This window comes from Eleutherodactylus coqui, chromosome 10, assembly GCF_035609145.1.
Source record: "Eleutherodactylus coqui strain aEleCoq1 chromosome 10, aEleCoq1.hap1, whole genome shotgun sequence".
Classification (NCBI taxonomy): domain Eukaryota; kingdom Metazoa; phylum Chordata; class Amphibia; order Anura; family Eleutherodactylidae; genus Eleutherodactylus; species Eleutherodactylus coqui.
The window spans coordinates 107,294,736-107,321,685 of NC_089846.1; the positions used below are offsets into that span (position 1 = coordinate 107,294,736).

Sequence of the window (26,950 nt, forward strand, 5' to 3'; positions counted from 1 at the left end):
GGTCATTTTCAGACAGGTTTCTTATGTCCAGGTGATTGCTGTAAAGCAAAACTCTTAACTGCTGAAAGAGAACTCTGAGGAAGCAGAACTTGTATGAGCAAAGAATTTTAATTAGTAACAAAAATAGTCTGCCTAACATTTTTTAATAACTTACATGCTATAGCTTATCAATGACTACTTCAGTTTGAGAGTAAAACATCCATAGTTTTGCTGCTGTTTTAACCTTCCCCTTTAACCATCTAACGCTGCAGGACACGGGGAAAATCAGGCCCGCTACGGATTCTCCATGGAGAATCTGCAGCGGGTCCCTCCTGCCCCGCGGACATGAGCGCTGAAAATAAGAATAAACTTACCTCCCGCCCGCTCCGGATCCTTCCTTCGCTGCGGCGTCATCTTCTCTGCGTCGTGGCCGGATCTTCTTTCTTCGGCCCGGCGGATGCGCAGGATGACGTCGGTGACGTGCCCCGCGCATGCGCGGGCCCGAAGAAAAAAGATCCGGCCGCAACGGAGAGAGGCCGCCTGCACACGGGCGGAAATCCCGCGGCGGGATTTCCTGCGGGATTTCCGCCACTGAAAGTTTGCATAGGAGTGCATTACAATACGCACTCCTATGCAGACGGCCGCGGTTTGGCCAACAAAATCTCGCGCGGCAAACAAACCGCTGCATGTCCTATTTTTGTGCAGGGCACGCACTCACCCGGCCGCCGGCTCCGGTCTGCGCATGCGCCGGCTGCGCCGCAGCCGGCACATGAAAGAGCCGGGGCCGCCAGGCGCGGGTGAGTACGCGCTTGTCCCTGCAGGCTCTCGGGTTGGGTCCCGCGGCGAGAATTCTCGCTGCCGGATCCGACCCGCTCGTCTGCAGGCAGCCAGAAGATGGCGCCGCGGCGAAGAGAAGAAACGGAGCGGGTGAGTAAATTCCACACGAAAATGGAGCATGGTCCAGATTTTTTCATGCTCCATTTTTAAAAAAATCACTTTTATTGACCATCCGCGGGTATTTATCTACCCGCGGGTGGTCAATGCATCCCTATGGGGTGCGGATCTGCGGGCAGGAGAAGAGTTAAAATCTGCTGCAGATTTTTATTCTTCTTTTGCCCGTGGACATGAGGCCTAACTGTCTACAGCTTCTGGGTTTATATGGAGGGGAATCGATTGCTCCATACAATTCGGGTGCCGGCTGTTTCTTACCTCCAACACCCTCCCGCAACAACTCAGAGATCCTGTACGATGAGATTGCGGGTTGTTGTGCGGTTGTCATGGCAGCCAAGGGCCTTCTGAAAGGCCCTGGGGCTGCCATTGCAGAGTACATATCAAGCCACTCCTGTGGCCTTGCTTGATGGCCTGTCAGATTGCCATATGATATGCTATAGCATTATTTCATACTGCATGAGTGATCAAACCACGCCGATGTGCATGCAAGTGCGATGTGATGTTTCCCATTGAAGTCAATGGGAATATTCGCGATCCTATCACGGACGTGAAAGTCACAATTTCACAGCAGCAATGCTATTTTTAATCAAAACCCGCTTCGCATTGCTGGGAAGATCACATGCCGGCAAGTGTGATATCAGGCCAAGAAACTTTCCCGCGTGAATGTAGCCTCCAATCTCTAGCGGGAAAAAAAAATCGCACCATGTTCTATTTTACAGCGGATTTCCGCAGTGGGAGGGCTCTGTTGATATCAATGAATAGAGATTGCGGAAAAACGCAGTCACTCGCTGGCACTTTTTTGTTTTAAATCGCGGTACTTCCGCGGGTGTATTCCGCATCGCTCGTGGGCATGAGCCCTTATCTATCCCCGACATTTTGGTGGTTTTGTTCTTTTCCCTTTCGGACTACAGGAAAACTACATATCAACTTGACTGTGATTTTGGTAAACAGTCGCAAAACATATACAACATGCTCCCCCTGCTGGCGGCTGCAAGCGCTGGCATTTCATCACTTAGAGGCTGTTTAAACCATGCTGCCAGAATTTCTCAAGACCTTCCTTATAGTCTGTCGTCTTACTTATCCTGATTGGCTGGGTGATGTATTTGCTAATATTGTTTTCTGTGAACTTTTGCAGTTATTTCATGTGTATTTTGTGTTTACTGGGTTTGTAGTAATGCTTTATTTTTAATATTTGAGCTTTTCTGAAATCTACATATGCTTTCTATGTACTGCACATTTATTTATTTACATCACATACTGTTAATGCCAAACTTTTGTTCTTGCTTTATGTAAATGATATTCTTAGTGTTTAACCCTTTTTCATGCTGCGCTGTACACTAGCACGGCAGCGGTGCGCCTCTCCTGGCTATTTATCGCTTTTGATGCCCCAATAAGTAGTAATTTTTGGCATAAAAAATAGAATCAAAAGAAAAGCACATATTGAGAGACATCTGCTTGCGAACTGCATATTTTGAAGTATTCCTCCCTCCCATCCCTACACGGAAGCCTTTGGGTGACGAGTGCTACTGTATGTTTCATACGTCATTGTGGTGAGAGTCTCCCCTAACTACGGTGTTTTCCTGAAAATAAGGCATTGTCTTATATTAAGTTTTGCCCCAAAAGAGGTACTAGGTCTTATTTTCAGGGGATGTCTTATTTACCTAGCAGGCTCAGTCCAGGTCCATTCCACTGCTCTCCGGAGCTCCGACGCGCTTCTTGCAGTCCTTGGATGGCTCTGATTGGCTGAGCAGCAGTCAAAAACCAATCACAGCCATCGCATTATGGAGGCAGGATTTAGGAATTGCCTGAGCCAAGGCTTTGATTGGCTGAGTAGTGGGATTTATAAATTGGCCAGTCAATTCATTGCTTGATGAACCAATCGCAGCAGGAGGGACCTGGTTCGAGCCTGCTAGGTAATGTTTTTGGGCTTTTTTATGTAATGGAGCTAGGTTTTATTTTCAGGGTAGTGCTTATATTTTAAGCCCCCCCCCCCCAAATAGTAGGGCTTATTTTCTGGGTGGGTCTTATTTTCAGGGAAACAGGGTATAACCAGTCCTGCACCTATGTGTCCATTTATTTACTTGTTTTTTGTTAAAAACAAAGCTTATTCCAACTGTTGACTCGGCGCATTAGCGGTGGTTTTTATGCACGGAATTTGCGTAGGGAAGTCCACCGCTTAATCCAGTTCTAGCAAAGTACATGAGATTTTAGCAAATCTAAACTTCTCTACATGGTCCAAAAATTCTCAACGCGGAGATTGACATGCAGGGCAGATTTCCTGATCTGCAGTTTAGTAATTCTTCCAATGGATTTTCATCTCAGATTTTGCCTTTTACAATGTGTTTATCAAACAAGGATTTTGCTGCAGACTAAGGCCTCCTTCCCACGAACGTAATTCGCGGTGGAAATCCGTTACGTTGCCCACCGCTATTAGGTTCCATTGAACCTAATAGCTTAGGGCTCACGGTGCGGAATTCCACCGTGGAATTCCGCACCGTGAAATCTCCCGTCCTCACCCGCGGCATGCTCTATTTGCCGTGGGTGTACGTGCGGACTGCTTCCATTGCAGTCAGTGGAAGCCGTCCGTTCACGCTATCTTCCGCTGTAGTACAGCGGAAGATGGCGTGAAATCGCCCTACCGCCGCCGCGTCATATGACGCGGCCGGCGTGTCACGTGACGTGGCCACCGTGTCGCGTGACGCTGCGTGCGTCGCGCCGAAGCGTCATGCGGGACCTGGGACGCCGGATCCGCAGGTAAGTATGGGGTCTCTGGGGGGCGCCGTGACGGGCTCCGCCGCAGGAATTCTGCGGTGGAGCCCGTCACGGCTGTGTGCAGCCGGCCTGGGGCCTCATGTCCACTAGAAAAATACAATCAACGCAGAATCTGCTGCGGATTTCCTCAGCAGATTCCGTGCGAATTTGCTTTACATTGTAACTTTTTTCATGCGGATATCCGCACCTAGAACCTAAGGCCTCCTTCCCATGAGCGTGACGGGCTCCGCCGCGTAATATTACGCTGTGAAGCCCGTCACGGCGCCCCCCAGAGCCCCTATACTTACCTGCGGGAGATAGCGTGAAATCGCTTCCCCGCCCACCGCCGCCGCGTCACCGCCCGTCACCGCCCACCGCCGCCGCGTCACCGGCCGTGTCACGTGACGCGGCCGGCCGCGTCATATGGCGTCATATGACGCGCGGCGGTGGGCGGGAAAGCGTTTTTTCACGCTATCTCCCGCTGGTTACAGCGGGAGATAGCGTGAACAGACGGCTTCCATTGACTGCAATGGAAGCCATCAGTGCGTACAGCCCGTCCTCACCCGCAGAAAATAGAGCATGCTGCGGGTGAGGACGGGAGAAATCGCGGTGCGTAATTCCGCGGTGGAATTACGCATCGTGAGCATTGTGCTATTAGGTTCAATAGAACCTAATAGCTGCGGGCAACGCAGCGGATTTTCGCCGCGAATTACGCGGCGGAAATCCGTTCGTGGGAAGGAGGCCTTATCTGAAGAATTCACGAGCGTATTTCCGCCGTGGGAAACACTGTAAAAATCCGACCGTGGGCATTTACCCTTAGATACCGTATTTTTCTCCACGTCTTCTTAAATACTTGCAAAAGCCAGAAAAAACACCACCTATAGAAAATGTAAAAAGGTTACCAAAGCGTTTGCCATGGATTTTTTTTTTAAACGTATTTTGTATGGATTCAAAATGCAGAAAAGTGTGTCTGCCGGAGCCCTTCTTCAGGAGTTTGTTCCCTTTATGTCCATGTCATGTGAGGCTACAGAATACCACTCCTATTGACTGCTGCAGCGTCTTTAGGACTTAGTAGAGCACTTTTGTTTTGCTGTTGTGCCCTGTTGCAAACGTAATGCATACCAAACACCAAAGTCTGACCCCGTTCCTGAGGAGTCTGACCCCGTTCCTGAGGAGTCTGACCCCGTTCCTGAGGAGTCTGACCCCGGTCCTCATTGGCCTCCAGGTCACTCATATTGTTGCGTTTTTTGTGTTGAACACCATAGAAAACGTTTGGTATTGTAAGATAGCTGTTGCAAGTCAGGTGACTGTGACGCTATTCCGGAAATGCCGGGAGTTCTTCTGAAACCAAGCCTCGGTGGACATTTTGGTATATTCGGGATCATTGTCCAGTTGGAAGGTCCAGTGACGTCCAATCAATGGGTTCTATTTTCTGTGTATTGCGCAAAATTTGCACACGCAAGTAAAAAGGTGCGCAAATGTGGTTGCGTCAATCCGGCCTAACAGTGATATTTTGTGTTGATGTTTGAGAAATATCTTATGCTGCTTGTGTTGCGCTATTTAAATTGTTCTTGTTTGATTGTATCTTTGTATACCGCTGCAAGTCTGTTAATTTGTGAATTTCTAATTTGCAATGGCGGTGCAATAATTTTAATTGCAACTGTACACAATTACATCTATGTGCCAATGTCTTGCTTTTGCCATACATGATTTAGTAATTTTTAACATTCCAATCTCCATGTTCATGTCCTCTTGGAGCCAGTGTAGCCTGGTCCATCGTGTTCTACAGGTACAGTTTAATTGATGTACGTGACTGCTATAACACTAGAGGATTAGTAAAGCGTAACAGTCGGGTGGGTCCACGCGGGGCGGACTCTCTGCACAGAAGTTTCACAGCATTCACAGTAGCAGCAAAGTGGACGAGATCTTGAAAACCTCATCCACAAGCTGCATAAATAACCCGCACGGCGCCGAATTTAATTCCACGGCATGTCAATTTTATCGCAGTTTTGCTGCGGAATTCGCCTCCCTTTAATGAAGGGGTGATTTTTGCACAGGATTAAGTGAGGAAACCTGCTTCAAACCCTGCACTAAATGGTGTAATGGTGTGAGTTTGGAGGCAGGCTTTCCGTAGCTGATCTGCAGCAGAATGCCTGCTGCGGACACTCCACTGGAAACCAGCCCCATGTGGACCCCATTTAGGATCTTCTAAAACTGCAGGGCTATTAACAATGCGTATAAACGTACCACTTGAAGGAGTTGTTCAGTTCTAAACTATTGATGGGCTTGCCTTAAAGTAAGCCATCAATAGTAGACAAATAAGGTCTGCCACCCAGGATCTCTGCTGATCAATGGTTTGCTAGGCTGTTTTACTTGTGCACTGAATTAATTTCTGCAGGAAGCGGACAGCTCCTTTTTCATTGCAGTGGCCAGGCTTGGTATTACAGGCCATTTACTTCGATGGGAACTTTTCCTGTAATACCAAGCTCAGGCCCTTGCAGTGGAAAAGGAGCTGTTTGCATTCTGCAGAAATCTGCTCCATTTACAAGCACACCAGTATTGTGAAAAGTTGATCTCTGGTTGTCTTGGGCAGCAGACACAGGCTGATCTACTATTGATGATCTATAGTTTTCAACTGGACAATCCCTTTAAATCATTAGTAAGCCGCTGCTAACTGGAGCTCGTGGCCAGATTCTGGCCATTTGTCAGACCCCAATTAACTGCATGGCTGTCACTGAGTTAATGCTGCACCCTGCCCTTAGTGTAATGCGTTACTTGTATTATAAGGATGCTTGAAATGAAATGAAATGATCAACAGTCAGCGATAGGGCTTTGAAGTTGCAACTAGCAGCAAATTGAAAATATAAAGTATTCAATGTCAATCCTTTAAGGATCAGGCACAATAGATTCATGGCGCTTGGTCCGGGGCTTTAATCCTGCCCGATAACAAAAGTACGCTGCGGGCTTAAAGCCCCCTGCTCTTGCAATCAAGCAGGAGCAGATCGGGTCCCCAGCTGTTAGTGACAGCCAAGGACCCAGATGAGAAGGCAGAAGCCGTTTTTAACAGCTTCTGCCTTCTCCTTATACAGGCTGCATTGTGCTCAATGAACGTTATGTAGTGCAGAGAGAAAATGGAAGAATTACTTTCGCTATTCGACCTGGCGGACAGCGTGACTGCTGGGTCCCCCTGTTGCAGCAGAGCTGCAGTGTCCTACAAAGACCCTGATCAGCTCTGACGGGGACTACTGTCCCATAGGAGCCCTAGTTTTCCCCTGTAACTAGAGCTCCTATGGATGCCCCAGCTACAGTGGAAAAGTGTGAAATTAAGAAGAAAAAAAGACAATGTTAATGACCCTCAGAGGTCTTATATATGATGTCATGAGGGACAAAGATGTAAAAAAAATTTTAACAAATAAGTGAAAAAGATTACAGAATAAACTAAAAATCTATAATTAAAAAAAGAAATTGACCCACCGCCGACACCAACCATAACAATCACCATATGTGCCGTGTGATCCGAGACTATACAAATCCTATATAAAAACGAGGAACCCATTCCTATACTGTATCTTTAAAATTAATATAGTTACACTAAAATTAACTATTAAAAAAATTCTAGCTTTTTACCCCCAATAAAACTAAAAAAAAATGGGGGGAAAAAAGTCAGTGAATAAAAATGGCCCTATATCACTCAAAGTGCAGCAAAAATAATTTTGGTAGTGGAGGGGAAAAGGAAATAAAGCAGTAAAATCACCAGATTGGTAAGTGTCTGGTCATTGAGGGGTTAACATGTATCATATAATGCCTGATGTTGCCATTTTAGTCCAGTAAATGTATTACTAATTATTGTACATGAGACATTTATGAAGGGGCCTGATGCTCGGTTTACTAACCGCCATGACCATAAAGGCACGCTAGAGCCTGTGTGTTAGTCTAATTTCAAGGGGTCTTTTGGAGGTAGAAAGTGAAAAAATAGTTCAAAATTAAAGATATTGCTTATAGCCTGAGCTAAGGCTGCTGGCACACGGGCGGATTTGAATGGCGGAATCCGCGATGGGCGTCTGCCTCCGGATCCCGCAGCAAATGTTGCCCATAGCATGCTATGGAAAAGTGATTCTTCATGCACACAAGTGGAAACCAATCGCGGTTTCCGCTCACGGAAGAAAAATCGCAGCATGTGCCGCTTTTTGAGTCAATGGAAGCCGTCTGATCCGCGGCCCTTCCGGAATTCGAGCCACCTGTGTGCGTGCGGCCTTACTCCAGCTTGTTTTCCTGGAGAGCTAGGCAGAGCTATGGGTAATTTTCTATTAACTTTACAACAGAACATAACTTGTGGATTATTTTTGTAAATATTTTTTAAAATATTTTCCATTGAAGTCAATGAGGCAAATCCGCAACAAGTCTGTGTACCATTCTTAACAGATTCCATATTCTATGAATTTTGCATTTTCCACCATTGGACAACTTCTTTGTGGAAAATTTCTTCAGCGTTCGGCTGAGATTTGTAACTTGTCTTCCGCACTCCTGCTACTGGATTCCATAAATCTGCTGGTAAAATAATCAGTATTTTTGTCCTGCGTGGACTTTATTTTTTAATCCTTTTTTAATCCGACATGAACATACGCTAAGGCCTCCCTCAGGCAGACTGTTTTTTTTTAGAGGCGTTTAGCGCTGCGTAAACCCTGAACAACGCTCCCATTCATTTCAATGCCTTTAAAATGAGTTCTGCTGCCTTAACCCTCTGCACCCCACGAGGCCCCTGACCAGCAGTCTCCCACAAAGTACTCCCACAAAACTTAGAAATGGGATTTTTGCTACAATACAACATTTTCGTGCTTATGTTTATCGGTTCGTGTATTTAAAGGGGTATCCCCATTTCTAGATATATGGCGTGTCCACAGTTCTTACCTGTTGGAAGAACAGGTATTCTGGGCTATAGATTCATGAGAGCAGTGCGGTGAGCTGGGTTGTTCTTGGAACTCATTTTAAAGGAATATTCTGGATACTGGGCAAAACATCCCTAATATTTCCACTCCATCAAGCTGAAATCCGGTCCCTTTTTTTGCCGCCACCACCACTTTCCAGCTTCAGATCTTTCCCACAATGCCCCATTACCAGTCAATGATGGACATGCGTTCACAACTGTACAAACTGTGTCCTTATGTAATGTGAAGGCACTGAGCATGCCTGACCGGTAAAACCGTGCAGCCTACAGGACGTAACCATTGGGTACCAAGGGGGAACTAAGCAGCGGGGGTCCGCAGGGAAAGGAACATCTCTGCAGCTTTGTAAAACAAGTTATAACATCATATTGCCAAATTACATCTAATCGCCTTATGAAGCATAATGCTTTCTCTTTGAATCACTGGAGATTCCCCCTATGGGCTAATGCCCAAGGACAGATTATCGCTGCAGAATTCGCGGGCAGACAATGTCCGTCCATAGACGTGCTGTAGTAAACTATTCTCCCATGTCCACAAGCGGAAATCAACCGCGAGAGGAGAATCGCAGCATGTTCTATCCTATGTGGAAAATCATGCGGGTGGCTTCCATTGCGGTCAATGAAAGCCGCCCATCCCGCGATACTTGCGCTGCGAACCCAGCGATAGTACCGCGAGAAGCCGTGTCCCCACCTAGCGCCGGCACGTCATGTGCTGCACTGCCATGCGCGCCTGGTCGCCAGGCGAAACGCTCGCGGCAGGTAAAGAGAGGTGAGTACAGGGTCTCTGGGGGGCGCTGGGTCTGATTCTGCTGCGATATTTTGCAGGCGGGATCCTATCCGGCCGTAAGCATAGGGTCTTAAAGTAGAGATTGCTGCTCATCTGTTGCGCTACAAACATGCCAGGTACATCTACAACCGCTGTCAGCGGCTCAAGCATATTTGATAAATATATTTAGATGAACTGCGATGTTTTAATCTTCCCTTAGTGATTTTTCCACTTGGAGCCACAATTGTGATTTATCACTACCAAAAAAAATTGTGTATGTGTATATATATATATATATATATATATATATATATATATATATATATATATATATATATATATATATATATATATATATATATATATATATATATATATATATATATATATATATATCTATAATTAGTTTTAGAGCAACTTTGTTCAGCGACTATGGAATTACTCGCCAATTTCACCCTCTGTGTTGTCCTAACGTTTCCTTCTAACTCTCTGAATCCATAAGACATGAAGTACGGAGTGAAAAGGGAAGCCTGTGGAGCAGCAGGCAGCCAACCTCTGGATGACCTGTCTGCAGCTTGGGTTTCCTTGGGCTAGAGCTCCACCTTGTGATATTTACATTGGGCAAAATCTCAGCGCCGACAACACATGAGCTTTTCCTGTTCGGTTGGTAGAGGCTCTGTCATTTATGAATCAACTTTTTTTTTTTTGTCTTTTTACCAAGCATATTGCCGATTGTGTAACCTTCTTAGTAACCACTTACAATGTTGTTTTGTTACTTCATGTAATGCTTTTTACATGACAGAGAAATATTGACATTGTTACGCAGCAGTGAATGAAGTGTAGGTTCAGGAAGAGGATGGTTGTAAGCAGAATTATTGGAAGCTGTGGACTGATTGTATTGCCAATTGACTTCTCGTGCCCGGTCACATTTAATAGCTTGATCTGGATTATTTATTCTGTGTTCACACGCTGCAGGAAGTTTGTGTTGTTGATATGGCCAATTGTTTTTATCCCCTTGTAGATGTTTAAAAAACAAACAAAAAAAAAAAAAACGCAACCCACCAGTTACCCCAAAAACGCCAGTGAGGAAAAGCTGCACCAAACAAATTACTGTTTTTAGGCCGCCTGCACATGGGCGGATTTGCGTTGCGGAATCTGGAGTGGGCGTCTGCCTCCGAATTCCGCAGCAAATGACACCCATAGCTTGCTATGGCAAAACGCGATTTCCTCTATATGAGCGGAATTTGATTGCGATTTTCCGCTCGCGGAGAAGAAATCACAGCATGCTGCTATGTGAGGCTTCCATTGAAGTAAATGGAAGCTGTCCGCCCAGCAACCCTTCCGCAATCTTCATCGCAGAAAGATCGCTGGATCTGCGTCATCACCTAGCGACGACACGGCCTAGACTGTACTGCGTATGTGTGCCGGCCGGCACAGCCGCAGCACAGATTAGAAAACGGCGGGCAGGCACGTATGGTATGCCGACTAGGGACCGGGCCAGATTCCGCTGTGGGATCTGACCTGGGCCGTGTGCAGGCGGCCTTAGTGTTTCATGATTCTCTATTGATGTACATCTAACATCTGGTGGTGGTGTGTTTAGTCACAAAAAAGCAGCGACTGCTCCCTGAGAATAAAGTACACAAATTGGCCCTTCTCCAAAAGGAAGAATACTGTATCTCTAGTGCCACCTATAGGTGACTGCCCTGTCCGACCTGTTAAAGAGGCCAACGGATATCAGCCAAACTAGTCATTAACATTTTATTATGGAAGTGATGCAGGCAAACTGGTTGCTTTATATCTTGTTTTTTTTACTTTTTTCCCTGTGATTCTCATAAGAGTTGGCATCTGTGAAGTTGGTGAAAACTTCTGCTTTGCCTATCTCCATTTAGTTTTGGGGGTACTTTACATTGGCCTCTCCAATATCCAACACAGTGAAGGATGGTTCTTGTATCTTGCTCCCCCCTTCCTTCTTGCACAACTGAATGCATGTTCATAGCTTTATGCATATTGAATCCCCTTCAGATTGTTTACAGACAGATATATACTGTATTGTCTCTTATTTTCATTGTTTAAATTCTATGAACATTTCTTCTGAAGTTCTGGCACTTTGTTACAGTCTATTTTAAAAATAGAGTAAAAAATAAAATTTTGGGGCAAAGAATGAGCTACGATAATAATAATTTATATGGCGTGTTAAATGTTTAACTTGGCTAATACTGATACCAAGTGTCAGGCCTCCTGCACATGGGCCGAATTCCGTGGTGGGATTTCCCGCAGAATTTCTGCCCGTGCCCGCTTGCATAGCATTGCATTAGATAATGCAATCCTATGCACACAGCCGCGATTTGTCTGCGTGAAAACACGTGCAGAAACCAAATTGTTCTATTTCTGTGCGGGTCTCGCGGAGGCCCGCACGGAAATGTCACTGGTGACGCGCTGGCTCCGCTCTGCGCATGCGCTGGCTGGGAGGCAGCCGGCGCATCACAGAGCAGAAGAGACGCAGGGAGTGGGTGAGCCGCAGGGCTGTGCAGGGGCACGGGTCTGCATCACGCTGCAAGAATTCTCGCAGCGGGATCCGACCTGGCCGTCTGCAGGCGGTCTTAAGCTCGGCAGCAGTCAAGGCAGAGCGACCAAAGCAATGCAAAAATGAGGCCTGTGTTTGTGTGTCCAAGTCTGGAAACTTCCTGACTGTGTGACTGCAGTTAGTGCGGCTACTTTTTGCAGCAATATGAGTGTTTTTGTTTTTTATGTAAAGTTTCTAGACTCTTTTTGTGTAGGTTGTGTGATCCAACCCAGATGGTAGAAAGGATGACTGGCACAATAAGTACCCCATAAGTTCCCACAGTTGTCTCACCTCCTGCGCCAGTTCAGTGTATTACTACAGTAATCACCAGTTAGGGTGGGCTTGCGCGACTGTATGGTAAAAGCCACATATACGCAATGTAATTGCATATGTACAGTATCTTTAGACACACTCCTAGAGAATAATAGGGCTCTATCACACGCAATACACGGAAAATAGAACCTGCTACATCCAGGAGCGCCGGGGTATGAATGAAGGGAGATCACACGGTAATCTCCCTCTATACAGCGCCGTCTGTTTATTACAGCCGGTACCCGGCCACAACTGCTCGGATAAGACACGTGGCTGATCAGAGCTGTTAACCCTTTAAATGCCGCTGTCAGTTCTGACACCGACATTTAAATCCCCCGAATGATACGGGTCTCGTATGGTTCCCCCACAATGAGATCGCAGGGGGCCGTGCGGGTGTCATGGCAGCCAGGGCCCTTCTGAAAGGCCCCAAGGACTGTCTTAGCAGAATGCCTGTAAAGCCATGCTCGTGGCTTGATATAATGGCTGCCTGATTGCAGTATGATGCAATGCCATGGCATTACATTATACTGCAGGAACTATTAAAGCACCGGAAGTTGTTGTCCCCTCTGGGGACTATAAACTTTAAAAAAGTAAAATGATGATCACTAAAGTTTTTTTTACTAATTTTATTTTTTTTTTAAGTTTTATAAAAGTTTAACAAAATTCCCTTTTCACCATATTTATAAAAGAATCCTAAAACAAAAATACATATTTGGTATCGCCGCATCCGTAAAAGTCTTCTCTACCAAAGTAACGCATTATTTACCCCTCACTGTATACGTCATAGGGCAAAAATAAATAAAAAGAAAAAACACCAGAAATGCGCTTTTTTCGGTTACCTTGTCTCCAAGAAAAATGCAATAAAAAGTGATCAAAAAGTTGTATGTAGTCCAAAATGGTACCAACGCAAACTACAGGATGTACTGCAAAAAATGAGCCCTTGCACAACTATGTTGACGGAAAAATAAAGTTATTGCGCTCAGACGGCAGCAGAAAATAATTTTTTAAAAATTAAATATCTTTGAAAAATAAAAGTAGTACAGCAAAAAAACAAACACAAAAAACTATACGTTTTGGTATCATAGTAATTGTACTGACCCATAGAATCAAGTTATTTCATGCAAGTTTGTGCAGTCTGTGCGTTGTAGAAACAAGACGCACCCATAGATGGTGGCAAACACGATTCTAGGATGTGTCAAGAGAAGCATAGAGTCTAGATCATGTGAGGTCATTATCCCCCTCTACTCTTAGTCAGACCTCATCTGGAATACTGCGTCCAGTTCTGGCCCCCCCCCCCCCCCCCCCTGATTTAAAAGACATAGACAAACTGGAGCAAGTCCAGAAAAGAATTACCAAGATGGTGAGCGGTCTGCAAATCATGTCCTATGAGGAACAGTTAAAGGATCTGGGAATGTTTAGCTTGCAAAAAAGAAGGCTGAGCGGAGACTTAATAGCTGTCTACAAATATCTGAAGGGCTGTCACAGTGCAGAGGGATCAGCCCTATTCTCATTTGCGCAAGGAAAGACTAGAAGCAATGGGATGAAACTGGAAGGGAGGAGACACAAATGAGATATTAAAAAAAACAAAACAACTTTCTGACAGTGAAGGTGATCAATGATTGAAACAGGTTACCGCGAGAGGTGGTGAGTTCTCCTTCAATGGAAGTGTTCAGAAAAGTGCTGGACAGACATTTGTCTAGGATGATTTAGTGACTCCTGCACTGAGTAGGGGGTTGGACCCGATGACCCTGGAGCATCCCTTCCAACTCTACCATCCTGTGATTTTTGTTTTTTTGTTTTCCATTTTACTCCACGTAAATTTTTTTTATGTTTTTCCGTACATTATGTGGGGGAAGGAGGGGGTGAGGGGCATTTTCTTAACCCTTTTAGGGCCAGGTTCTTTAAATATACAGCGCCTGGTCCCGGGCTTTAAGCCCAGCCGTATGTAAAATTACGGCAGGGATTAAATCTCTGCAATAAAACCAAAGGCAGGACTGGCTGTCGGCTGTTACTAACAGCTGATAACCCGGAGGAGAAGGCAGGAGGGTTTTTAACCCTTTCTGCCTCCGCCTTCCTCAAGTACACAGCGCTCAATGAGCGCTGTGTACGTGAAAGGGGAAGTGTAACTTCCACTACGGGAGCTTGGGGGTCATGTGACTGCAGGGATTGCCTGCTACAGCAGAGCTACAGGGTCATACTAGACGCGAGATTGTACACGGCACATTATTGGCTGATGGAATGCGTTCTGTATCCTGAGCGCTGATTGGCTCACTGATCACAGCATGCTGTACGTTTGTTCGTTGCGCGTAAACTGCCGTCGCTAAAGAAACGCATGGTTTGTTCAGTTTTGCAATTGTTTGACAGTTCACTCGACAGATTGATTTGTGTAAATATAACGCTTCTGCTTTGCGAATTTTCACGAGGGATCACTGTACACACACGTGCAGTTGTAATGTGCATCTAAGGCCCCATGTCCACGGGTGGGTTTGAATTCCAGGATCCACGTGGGGAACCCACGTGGATGATCCGGAGTTCAAGCCGCCCTTAGACAATTACGCCTGCAGCTTAATTAAACCATGTGGGTTTGTTTTCCGGACCTTCCGGCCCGGAAAACAAATCGCAGCATGCTCCGTTTTGCCGCGGCTTCTGTTGAAGTCAATGGAAGCTGTCCAATATGCAGCATACCCAAAACTGTCGCTCCGGTTGTGCTGCAGGTTCTGCGGGAAAGCAGAAGATTTTTTGAGGAAAAAAAGGAAACTCCACTGCGCAACTGCGAGGGGTGGGTGTGTGCCCGCGCCAGTGGGTCTGCTCACTTACGCAGAGGAGTCGCCGGGCAACCCGCACGCATGCGGACTGGTAAGTAATTTCCTTATGCCGCGGGCTGGGTAGGATCCCGTGGCCGGGCTCCCGCCTACGGAACCCGACCGTCCCATGGATGTGAGGCCTAAATTGTTTACATTTTCTAATACATGATGCAAACCTAAGCTAACTTTTAAAACCTTTCTAAGGTCTCCATTGCAAGAGTCCAAATCCCTTTTTAATATATTGCATTTTCACTCTTTGCAGGTTAGCGGTCATTGCTGTGCGACTTGGTCTATGAGCCAGATATTTCAGGAGCGTTTGTGTTTCAGAAGATGATAAAGAAATGATAGCAGCTCCAGAAATCCAAGCTGACTTCAGTCTCCTCCAGTAAGTAACCACTGAACCCCCAGTACAGCTTTCACTTAGCCATCAATTCCTAATGGTGTATTCTAGTTTCCATTGTGTCCAATGCTAACAGTATGGGCGATGTGCATGTAAACATTTCACTCTAAACTATTTCCCCTTGGTATTTTGATGCTTTAAGGGACTTTCTCACCAGAAGAAGTGATGACATTTCAGTAGATGGTGGTGGTACTACTCCTCTGGCTCCTTCAGATTTTACCTGCACCTCGCTTCTCCCATCCACCAACTGTGCAAGGTGAATGCAATATGGCTCTTTTCAGTTGAGCTGTGTTTGCAGGGACTCACATTGTGAATGAAAGCAACTGGAGGGGATCTCTTTTTTTTTTTCTTTTTTTTTTTTCTTTTCTTCCTCCTGTTTTTATTAACACGTCTATTTGGGGACTTAATGCCGGATACATTTTTTCATTACGTTTGTTTATTTTAAAAGCCATAACTTTATATTTTTCTGTTGACCTAACAACTGTGTGAGTTTTTTTTTTTCTTGTTTACAAAGATGTATTTTTCAATTGCACCAGTTTTAGATATTTCGGATTTTGTTAACTGGCTAGTGGGTTGGGGGTGGAAACAAATTGTAATTCTCACTGATACTATTTTAGTGCACATGAGACTTTTTGTAGACATTTTTTTTTTTTTGGAGGTCAGGTTGATCAGTAAACAACAATTCTGCCATTGTTTGTTGTTTTTATTGCTTTCACCACATGGGTTGAATAATGCTACTACTCTGGACCCACATGATCACAGTGATACCAAACTGAATAAAAAAAAAAAAAATGTTTTACTACTTAAGCAACACATTTACAAACCATATTTACATTGCTGAATGCGAAGGCCCAGTAACTGTTTTTTTCCCCCCCGTGTCGATGGTCCCTTTTTTTTTTTTTGCGGGCGAGTGGTAGTTTTTACTAGTACCTTTTTATAACTTTGATCTCCCCACCGCCATTATGAACGGTGTTCCTTTTTAATTTTTTTTTTTTTTTTTTTAATTGTGGAGTTCATTGTGCGGGATAAAAGATGTGATCATTTTATATTTCGGGTCCTCACAAATGTGGCAGTGTAAATTATGTGTTGCTTTTTTTGACTGTTAAACTTTTTATTCTTCCTGATCCTAGCTGTTAGAGCAGAAACCCGGCTGTAATTAGACAGCCGAGCTGCTGCTCCTGCCATGCCAAACTAAATATGTTGTGCTTTATTTAAAAAAAACACGTGGGCATGCATACAGCCCGTTAACTATTGCTGTAGGAATCATTAGGTTATTTTGCAGCTTCCCAGCACAGCAGGTGAATGAGACCCACATTGTGCATGGAAACAGCTGAAGAGGCCATTAAACGTCTTTCTTAGTGGGCTGTCATGATATTAAGTCAGCAGAGCTGGATGCGTAACTCTGCAGCTGTGGCCCCATGGACTCCATCCTGTTTTTTTGTTTTTTTTTCTTGTACTCCAACCCCTTCGCCAGGGCAAGCTCTTTATCTTTATAGTGCCGGCTCCCAGTGCTGCAGTTGTGTTAACTGGGTGGCCCTACAGCTTACTATCAACGGGTTACGTTGGACTGTCAGTCAAGTCTAACGTCACACATTGAGAGAGCTGTGACAACCTTCCATTTGACACCTGGATTGCACCAGGAGCCTGACATAAGGCTGGTGAAGCGTGGGGTATATGATAAAAAAAAAGTAGGTATGAAGTCAAAGGGTTGTGGCTGCAGAGCTATGATTTTATCTTGTATCGGGTTTTCTTTTGGACCTCCATTAATCATGAAGTAATAATATATCCTATTAATATGCCATAACCTCTGGAGATGGAATATTCCTATGGCGATAAGTTACTGGTGATAATTATTTGGAACTTCCCCGAGCGCTTTGTCTAATAGACATTCGCCATTAGCTAGCAGTCAGCATGTGACAGAAGCTGCTAAATCGATATTGATGAGCAACTATTTTGGTCGGAGAGTTTGTATGCATGGCCCGCTCTCCTGCTGCCAACTAGAGGAAAACTGCCTCATTTTCAGAATTGGTGGGGAATCCAACGTGTTGGACCATTAACAATCAACGTTTATCGCACATCCTCAGTAGATTGGTTAAAACATTGGGATGGGAATATCACTTTAAGGCCGCCTGCACACGAGCGGAAATCCCTCCGCGGGATTTCCAGCGGGATTTCCGCCGCTGAAAGTTTGCATAGGAGTGCATTAAAATACGCACTCCTATGCAGACGGACGCGGTTTGGCCGTGTGAAATCTCGCGCGGCAAACAAACCGCGGCATGTTCTAATTTTCTGCGGGGCACTCACCCGGCCGCATGAAAGAGCCGGGGCTGCCAGGCGCGGGTGAGTACGCGCTCGTCCCTGCAGGCGCTCGGGTCGGATCGCGCGGCGAGAATTCTCGCTGCCGGATCCGACCCGCTCGTCTGCAGGCGGCCTAAAGGTGTTACAGGTGGATTTGTCACATATTTTCTGCAAAACGCAAGACTGAAAAAGTCTGAAGCACGCTGGCTGAGTCTTAGTGGTTATATTAGAGGCTTTCAAATTACATTTATTAATTTTAAAAAATTATATATTAAAATCTATTTTAATTATTTTAACAGACCCCTGGATCCTTCTCTCCATGATATGGGTCCACTGTCCTGCAATGCAGGACCCAGGTATGTCGCCCTACCTTATAATACCATTCTAGTAGGTCAATTGAATAACTTGGTTTACATTGTTAGAAGGGTTGTACAGCATTAGAAGAACATGGCTACTTCCTTCCAAACACAGTGCCACACCTGTCTATAGATGGTGTCTTGTATTGCAGCTCTATTGAAGTGAATGCAACTGTCCATTTGCAGGTTGCATCTCAACCCTGGTCTCAGCACTTGTCTCAGAACCAAGAAATGGAATCCCAAAGTGTAGTGAAAAACACTGGGAACGAATCCTTAACTGCAGAAATACAAAGCCGAACATATGTATGGTGACTCCATAATGGTGCCGCTAAAAATTGCAGCTTGGACTGCAAAAAAAAAACAAAAAACCCTTGTACAGCTTTGGTAATTGCAAAAATACAAGTGAAAACTGCTTTGTTTTGTGACATCAGTCACTGGCAGAACTAATCTGGGTCCAAGACTTAGCAGCTCCGCCATGGTAGTTTATGGTGCTTTAGGCAGGTAACAGGTTTCCCTTAAGGCAGGGATGGAAAAACAAAACTGCTGCAATGGGAGAAGGTCAAGAGCGCCTTCACATGGGGCAGTCTGGATGCGATAAAAACGACATTAAAAAAATCCATGCATATTTGCTGTGGTTTTGAAGCACTTGCGGGGGGGTGTTTCTCCCCCCCCCCCCCCCCCACAAACATGGCTAAGGATTCTGACACACAAGCAAGTTATTTTTTTTTTGTCCGTGTCTTGAATGTGAAAAGAACAGATGACACTCAGAAAGCATACATACCCATTATATTCAATGAGGGTGTACACACTACTGAGGTTTTTCACACAATCTCAGACTGCATGAAATGACTCATTGCTTGTCCTATTCTTATCCATATCAAGGACTACAATTAGGACATGTAAATACATGTCAACGTGCGAGTGGTCCGTGTATGGGACAGCACACAAACAAGTGTGCCCATGGTGTCGGATGTGCGTTAGGCCTAAACTTCTTGGGTGCAAAGTAGTGCGCACCTGGCCTAAATCACAGCAACACTGTGGCTGTAATGCACAGTTTTTCCAATATGCTATTTTTGTGTGTGTGTGTGTGTGTGTGTGTGTGTGTGTGTGTGTGTGTGTGTGTGTGTGTGAGATAACCAAACCGCCCCTGTGAGACTGTAGCTTGTGTAGGTATCTAGAATGTATTTTGTGTCTACATGTCTGATATTTTTAATATTAGGGTTGTCTCTGTGTACGTATTTACGAACTTCCCTTTTAAATTTTAGGGAAACTGATACACACTTCTCATCAGATACAGACTTCGATGACAGCGAAGGAAAAATCCCAAAGCAAGGCAAAGGAAAGGTATGTGATATAACTTTCTAAAAACGTCACCCCATTGTTTATGATTGTGTGACAAATGTCAGATAAATGTTTAGCGTGAGCCTTATGTTGGCTATAAAGTTACACTATTTGCCATGCTTGATTTGTATTTTAAGAAGTCTGTTTTCAGTTAAACTATATCATGATGTATACATGTACCTATACATTACATTATTTTTCATTTAATAGAAAAGATAAAGTTAGACCCCCAGGGATTCCTAGAAAGTTCATGCAGGGTTTTTTTTGCATTGCACAGAGCTTAGTATTTGAAGACTGCTGATAGGTTTTACAGTAGCTGATCTAACGAGAAGATGCGGATAGCGCAGCGGTAGACGGGGAAAGATTCTGTTGCTAAATTCTAGCTCCGTAGTTGGTAAAAATGACTGCTGTAAATCGGCTACCTGCTGGGGGCAGAATCCTCGCTAAACGTCTGCACATTTTGGAAATACTGCAGACTTGTGTGCATTGCACAAGGGAAGGGAATGAGATTTTAACAGCTCTTGTCGTTGACCCGTGGTTCGCATTTTTAAATGTCGGTTTTTGCTGCAGTCTTTACCCCTTTCAGTGTAGTGAGGTCCAATGTGCAGTAAAGTCCACATGTTAAACATGCAGATTGTCCTGCAGATTGGCAGTGAAATCCGTTGTTTGATTTGAAGCAGTTTTTTTTTTTATCATGTGAACTTCACTTTAGTGGTTGATTTAGGCCCAGTGTCCATGGGCGGACTTGAATTGCCCCGTGCGGACGATCCACAGCTCAAGCTGCCCATAGAGAAACATGAGCAGCTGAAGTAAAAAGCATGCAGATTTGTTTTGCAAAAACAAATCGCAGCACGCTCCGTTTCAGTGCGATTTCCCACACAGACTGCTTCCATTGAAGTTGGACGGGCCGTAGATTCCATGGGAAAGCAGGAGTTTAAAAAAAAATAAAATAAAAATCCACTGCGCATGTGCAACCGCAGTAAAGAAAATAAAAGACTCGGACAGCACACAGTAGACTCGGACTGGTAAGCAGTGTCCTCGGCCGCGGACAGGGTCTGACTCCGCTTCGGGCAAAGTCCGATCCGCCCGTGGACATTGGGCCTCAGAGAGAGAGAGAGAGAGAGAGAGAGAGAGAGAGTGCAGCGTGATGATGAAATCTTATGAGTCCTAGCACAGTTAATCCTTTATTTTTGAGCAAAAAGTAAGACTGCGGCATGTAGATGATGTTAAATTTCATTTTATCTTTACAGAAGGGAAAGAAAGGTGCTGCAGAAAGAAACAAAGGTGCTCCCCTGAGAGGTGGTGGTGGTCCCAATTGGATGAATGGACACCATCAACAAAATGGAGTGGAAAACATGATGCTTTTTGAAGTTGTTAAAATGGGAAAAAGTGCAATGCAGGTGACACATTTGTTTAATTTTTGCTTCAAAGATGCCACTTTTGACATTAGTTTGCAGTAATGAGAGGCATTTAGCTGCTTTTTACAATATAAACCGGTGTTTCTCAACTCCCGTCCTCAAGTACCCTCAACCACTCTTGATTTGAGGATATCCTATATTCTACTAGTCCTGTCTTTATACGCCTATACCTATGTAGTCTGCGGGATGCTTGCAGCAGGCAGCGGGGAAACGACGAGGGAAGTGAGCCTGAATGTCACATCCCTGGACTCGGCGCTTCATCTCGTAAGAGCCCATAACTTTAGTTTATGGGCCTTCTAGGAACTGACAATTACCTTTTTAAGGATTTGGAGTTGAGAAACGCTGATCTAGCCCAAATCTTCTCATGCGACATAGGTTCACTGCAAAATCACTTTTCTTCTCCTCTAATATAATCCAATATGCTTGTAGGTTTTGGAGCCTGAAATCCTATTTAAACATTACTCTGCATTGCAAAACATTTAATGCCGGTCAGTGATACGGTCTAGCAAGGCCTAATGGATGACTAGCAATGTCCCATTGGCATTGGCATACCACAGTCATGTCAATGGACTGACCTAGGAAGCCCCTCCTTTTTTTTTTTTTTTTTTCAATCTCTGAGGCTGTTGCCACTGTTGACTGTGCTATTTAACCCCTTAAGAATCTGGCCTATTTTAGATCTAACGACGGGACTATTTGTTTAGCATTTTCATCCCCACTTTTCAAAAGTTTCAACTTCTATTTTTCCATCGACCTAGACATATGAGGTCCTGTTTTTTTGTGTGGTGAGCTGTATATTTTATAGGTACCATTTTTGGCGTACGAATAATGTATAACTTTTTAGTTCATTTTTTATATGGAGGCAGGGGGGAAAAAATTCTTGTTTATTTCGGCTCCCAAAAAAACTCAATAAAGGTAATCTCAAAAGTTCTGTGGACACCAAGATGGTCCAAATAAAAGCAGCTAAAACAAGGCCTCACACAACTCCGTCCATGGAAAAATAGAAAAATGTTATGGGACTTTTAAATGCAGTAATGCAAAATCTAAATGAATGTTTAAAAAGAAGGGGGACAGTTTTTTGCACGCAGAAAGTTATCTATACGACATAGTGAATGCTGCTAAAAAAAAAATTGCAGAATTCATGTGTGTTAGCTGTCTTTTGCGCCTTTTTATTATTAGAATTTTTTTTTTTTTTTGCTGTGTGGTTTAAGAGTGTTCAATTTATTGTATGGGAGAATACTGAACTTTAAAGTGTATGTGTGTGTGTGTATATGTGTATATATATATATATATATATATATATATATATATATATATATATATATATATATATATATATATATATATATATATATATATATATATATATATATATATATATATATATATACACATAAGTGTGTTTTTCCCTTTTTTTTGGACTGGAATCTGTAGTGCGGTGTATTATCATTGTTGCTGCCTATGGCAGACCTGAACGTCATTAACTGGCATCCGATAGCCATGGCAAACGAAGGCTAATGGCGTTTTTAGGAGAGGCACCCTCTCAGTTGACCTTGTACATGCCACAAGCAACATTGATTGCTGCATGTAAGGGGTTAATACCAGGGATAGGTGTTCACTGTTGCAACAAAAGCCCTCTCCATTCATATAATGTAAATCTACATCATTTCGTTGCAATGCCTTCTTGCCAAGGATGTATATAGACCTCCTGTGGCGAGAAGGGGTTAAGGAATTTAATGACCGATGTGATATCGACTCTTTACTGCCCTGCTATGATATAGGACAGTCATTAACAGAAATGACTGGCGAGTTGTGACCCTTTTGGAGCAGGTTGGGAAGGGGTTAAATTAAAACCTCTCTTAGTATATAAAGCACATAAATTACGTTCTGCTTTCACATTTTTAATTCTTGTCTTTTTTTTCCCACCTCATTATTTTTCAGTCCGTCGTAGATGACTGGATAGAAGCCTACAAACACAACAAAGATGTAGCACTTCTTGATCTCATAAACTTTTTCATTCAGTGTTCAGGATGTAAAGGTAATCTTATTTTTATTTAGTGGTGTATTATTTAGCCTGTATGTTTTAAGGTTCTTTTACACCGCCACATTATTGCCCATAAAGAGCACTCATCAATGCTCATTAGTTTTAAATTTACATGACTCATTTATCGTGTGACAGTTTGTGCAAACAGTCATTTGGATAATCATTTGCATAAACTAGTTTATATTGTTGTTGGCGGCACATCTCTGACTTAGACCGAAAGAATCGCAAGACGCACAAATCGCGCATGGATGTGAACCCCATTCTTTTAAATGAAATCCTATACATATTGCGCATGTCCTATATTTTCTCTTTCCTTAGAACACATCGTCAATTGTTTTCAATGGGACAGGAAAACTTATTGCACAGCATGCAATGCGCACATGAGTGGGATGCAAGGGTTTCCCACTGAACACAATGGGAAACCCTTGCTGATCCTCTGTTGTGGCTAAAAGCCATGGCGGGGGATTGCTACGTCCTGGAAGTGATGGAAGGCCTTTTTGCCTGAAAAACGCCTTGCGTCCATTGGTAAATTGCGCTTGCCCGTTTGTTGGTAGCCTTACACTGGGATGCAGACAAATCATAGTTTTTATGCTTGCAATATGAATGGCAAATGAGTGTTTTTATCATTCAATCCCTGCACATATTTACCCGGGGCAATTTCTTGATTCCACTTGATTATATATGTATATAATATATGCACACTAAGGCCTCCTGCACACGGGCAGAAATTCCGTGGTGAGATTTCCCACAGAATTTCCGCCCATGCCTGCTGCCATAGGATTTCATTAGATAATGCAATCCTATGCAGACAACTGCGATTTGACCACGTCAAAACTTGCGCAGTAAACAAATTGCGCCATGTCCTATTTCTGTGCGAGCCTCACAGAGGCCCGCACAGAAGTGTCATGGCTGACGCGCCGGCTGTACTCTGCACATGTGGCGGCCGGCACATAGCAGAGCGGAGGAGACGATTGAGCAGGTGAGCTGCAGTGGTCACTGCAGGAGCACGGCTCGCATCGGGTTCCGACCTGGCCATCTGCAGGAGCACATACTGTCGTATGTTTATATGAATTCTCCATAGTTGGTGTAGGCCTGATTTTTTTATTTATCATTTTCCCTAGGGCTAATCTACCAAATATCTACTCCAGACCATTAATTTCCATACACCACCAAAATTGTTAATTTTTCAGAAATGATGAAAAGAAGCTAGTTTGTGACAAATATGGATTTGTTCAGACATATACGTACTGTAATCACTGCTAAGGGTGGATACTTTGATAAAAATTAAGGACTCCATTCATAAAATGTACAAGTGCAAAGCATGTTTGTCTTATTTGTGGTACTGTAATTAATGAGCTGTAGTGTATGTCAAAAGGAAATGGGGGACAGATAGAAGGGTGTTTGCCTGCAGGATGGGACTACACAGGGTTTGTTTGTCTGTTAATGTGAAGGAGCTTAGGACCTGTACATGCGAATGCATTGGAAAAGAAAAAAAAAATGCAGCAAAGTTGGTCTTGAAGGGGTTCTCCAGTTTTAAACTATTGATGGTATATCCGCAGGAGAGGTCATCAGTAGTAGATTGGCGTGGGTTTAATGCAAAGCTGCCAATAAGCTGTTTGCACTGAGCTGATTTCTGTAGAGAACGGACAGCTTCATTTCCACAACTGATCGGTGGTGGTCCATGCGGCAGACCCTTCCTATATAACTACTATTAACCTATGCTGAAGATAGACCATCACTAGCTTACAACTGAACAACCCCTTCCACCTTTATTTTAGTAAGTTGCCTCCATGCCGATGCTCTCGTATTTAAAGGGGTAGTCTGGGTCTTTTTTTTTTTTTTTTTAACTGGTGCAACTCGAGACACAAAACCAGGGGTCTGCCGCTCGGGCCGGACAATCAGCTACTGGACAGGGATGCCGAACGCCAGACCCCTGTCAATTAACTGCAGAAGACCTAATTAGAGGATAGATCATTAGTTGAAAATGGCCCAGACTACGTCTTTTAAATTGGATAACATTAAATAAAGCAATGAGTGTGCGTAAGTATCAATAAATCTCATAATTTTGATCTGTTTTTAAATCAACAGGTGTCGTCTCTGGTGAAATGTTTCGGCACATGCAGAACTCTGAAATAATTAGACGAATGACTGAAGAGTTCGATGAGGTATACATTTCTTTAATTGGCTTATTGTTTTAGATTATTTTTTTTACTTTTAGCCACTTGACGCGGGGCGTAAGGTTATGTCCTGCCCGTTCGGGGTGTATATAGAGGGAGATCGCTGGGTGATCTCCCTCCATACATCATGGCTGCTGGCTGTTTCTTAGAGCCAGCACCTGCCCACAACAGTTGCAATAAGCTGTGCGGCTCATCGGAGCTGGTAACCCTTCAAATGCCGCTATCAATTCTAATAGCCGCATTTAAATCCCCCGGCAGGTGTCATGGCAGCCGGGAGCCTTTTGAAACGCCACAAGGCTGTCCTAGCAGAATGCCTATCAAGCCATGCCTGAGATAGATGGCTCGATAGAATGCCTGTCCGATCACAGTATGAAGTAGTGCTATGGCAGGAGCAATCAAAGCATTGCATGTTCTTGTTCCCTCTGGGGACTGAAAAAAAATTGTAAAAATGTAATTAAAAAATTTTTTTTTTACTAATTAAAAAAAAAAAAAAAGAACTTTAAAAGCCCCTCTTTTGCCATATTTATAATAAAAGAATCTTAAGTAATAAAAAAACAAGAGAACTCCATAGTTGTTTGCCGCATCTGAAAAGGCTCAATCTATCGAAGTATCACAGTATTTATCTCACACTCTGGATGTGGTTAAGAAAAAAAAAAAGAACAAAGAAAATACCAGAATTGTGCATTTTAGTCGCCCCTTCTCCCATTAAAAATTGAATGAAAAGTGTTTTAAGTCTTCTGTATGATAAAACAATTGCAATAAAAACTACAATTTGCTCAGCAGAAAACAAGCCCTCGCGCATCCACATCAATGGAAAATGTTTTGGGGCTCTGAATAGGATGACAAAATAACTTAAAGGGGTTGTCCCGAGGCAGCAAGTGGGTCTATACACTTCTGCATGGCCATAATAATGCACTTTGTAATGTACATTGTGCATTAATTATGAGCCATACAGAAGTTATAAAAAGTTTTATACTTACCTGCTCCGTTGCTGGCGTCCTCGTCTCCATGGTGCTGACTAATTTTCGCCCTCCGATGGCCAAATTAGCCGCGCTTGCGCAGTCCGGGTCTTCTTCTTTTCTGAATGGGGCTCCGTGTAGCTCCGCCCCGTCACGTGCCGATTCCAGCCAATCAGGAGGCTGGAATCGGCAATGGACCGCACAGAAGCCCTGTGCGTTTCGGCGCGGGACAACCCCTTTAAATATATCTAATTTTATTATCTTTTAAATTACTTAAATTTTTGAAGTAGTAAAATCCCAAATCTAATGGCTTTGGCCCATAGAGTAACGTTTAAATATAGAACACAATACGCTAGAGTTTATAATGTGATGTTGATTTTGCTCTACTGGCTGATAATATTCTATCTTGACTTTGTAGGACAGTGGCGATTATCCTTTAACAATGGCTGGTCCACAGTGGAAGAAATTTAAGTTCAGCTTTTGTGAGTTCATTGGTGTTTTAGTCCGCCAGTGCCAATATAGCATCATTTATGATGAGTACATGATGGACACAGTAATTTCGCTTCTCACGGGCCTTTCTGATTCACAAGTTAGAGCATTTCGACACACAAGTACATTGGCAGGTTTGTACAGAATGGTTATGGAAATATGTTAACTAAAATGTCGTTTGTTTTTTCTCTCTCATTGACTTTCTACGTTTTTGTTTCTTTTTCAGCTATGAAATTAATGACGGCCTTGGTTAATGTAGCTCTGAACTTGAGCATCAACATGGACAATACACAAAGGCAGTATGAAGCGGAAAGAAATAAGATGATTGGGAAGCGAGCCAATGACAGACTGGAACTTTTACTGCAGAAGCGAAAGGAGGTTAGAATTGGGCTCTGTTTACACT

The 26,950-nt window shown here is 43.8% G+C and overlaps 1 protein-coding gene across 2 annotated transcripts in view; it reads left to right on the plus strand.

Moving 5' to 3' along the window:
* Positions 1-26,950, plus strand: part of STAG2 (STAG2 cohesin complex component) — a 92,025-nt gene that overhangs the window by 26,363 nt on the left and 38,712 nt on the right. Inside the window, exons 2-10 of one of the 2 annotated variants that reach the window (XM_066581695.1) lie at positions 15,331-15,453; positions 15,611-15,724; positions 18,066-18,122; positions 19,388-19,466; positions 20,714-20,863; positions 22,820-22,916; positions 25,011-25,087; positions 26,477-26,681; positions 26,774-26,925. In XM_066581695.1, the coding sequence (XP_066437792.1) occupies positions 15,410-15,453; positions 15,611-15,724; positions 18,066-18,122; positions 19,388-19,466; positions 20,714-20,863; positions 22,820-22,916; positions 25,011-25,087; positions 26,477-26,681; positions 26,774-26,925 (975 nt within the window). In that variant the 5' untranslated portion in view covers positions 15,331-15,409. The remainder of the gene's footprint in view (positions 1-15,330; positions 15,454-15,610; positions 15,725-18,065; positions 18,123-19,387; positions 19,467-20,713; positions 20,864-22,819; positions 22,917-25,010; positions 25,088-26,476; positions 26,682-26,773; positions 26,926-26,950) is intronic. The other variant, XM_066581696.1, reaches the window with a different exon arrangement.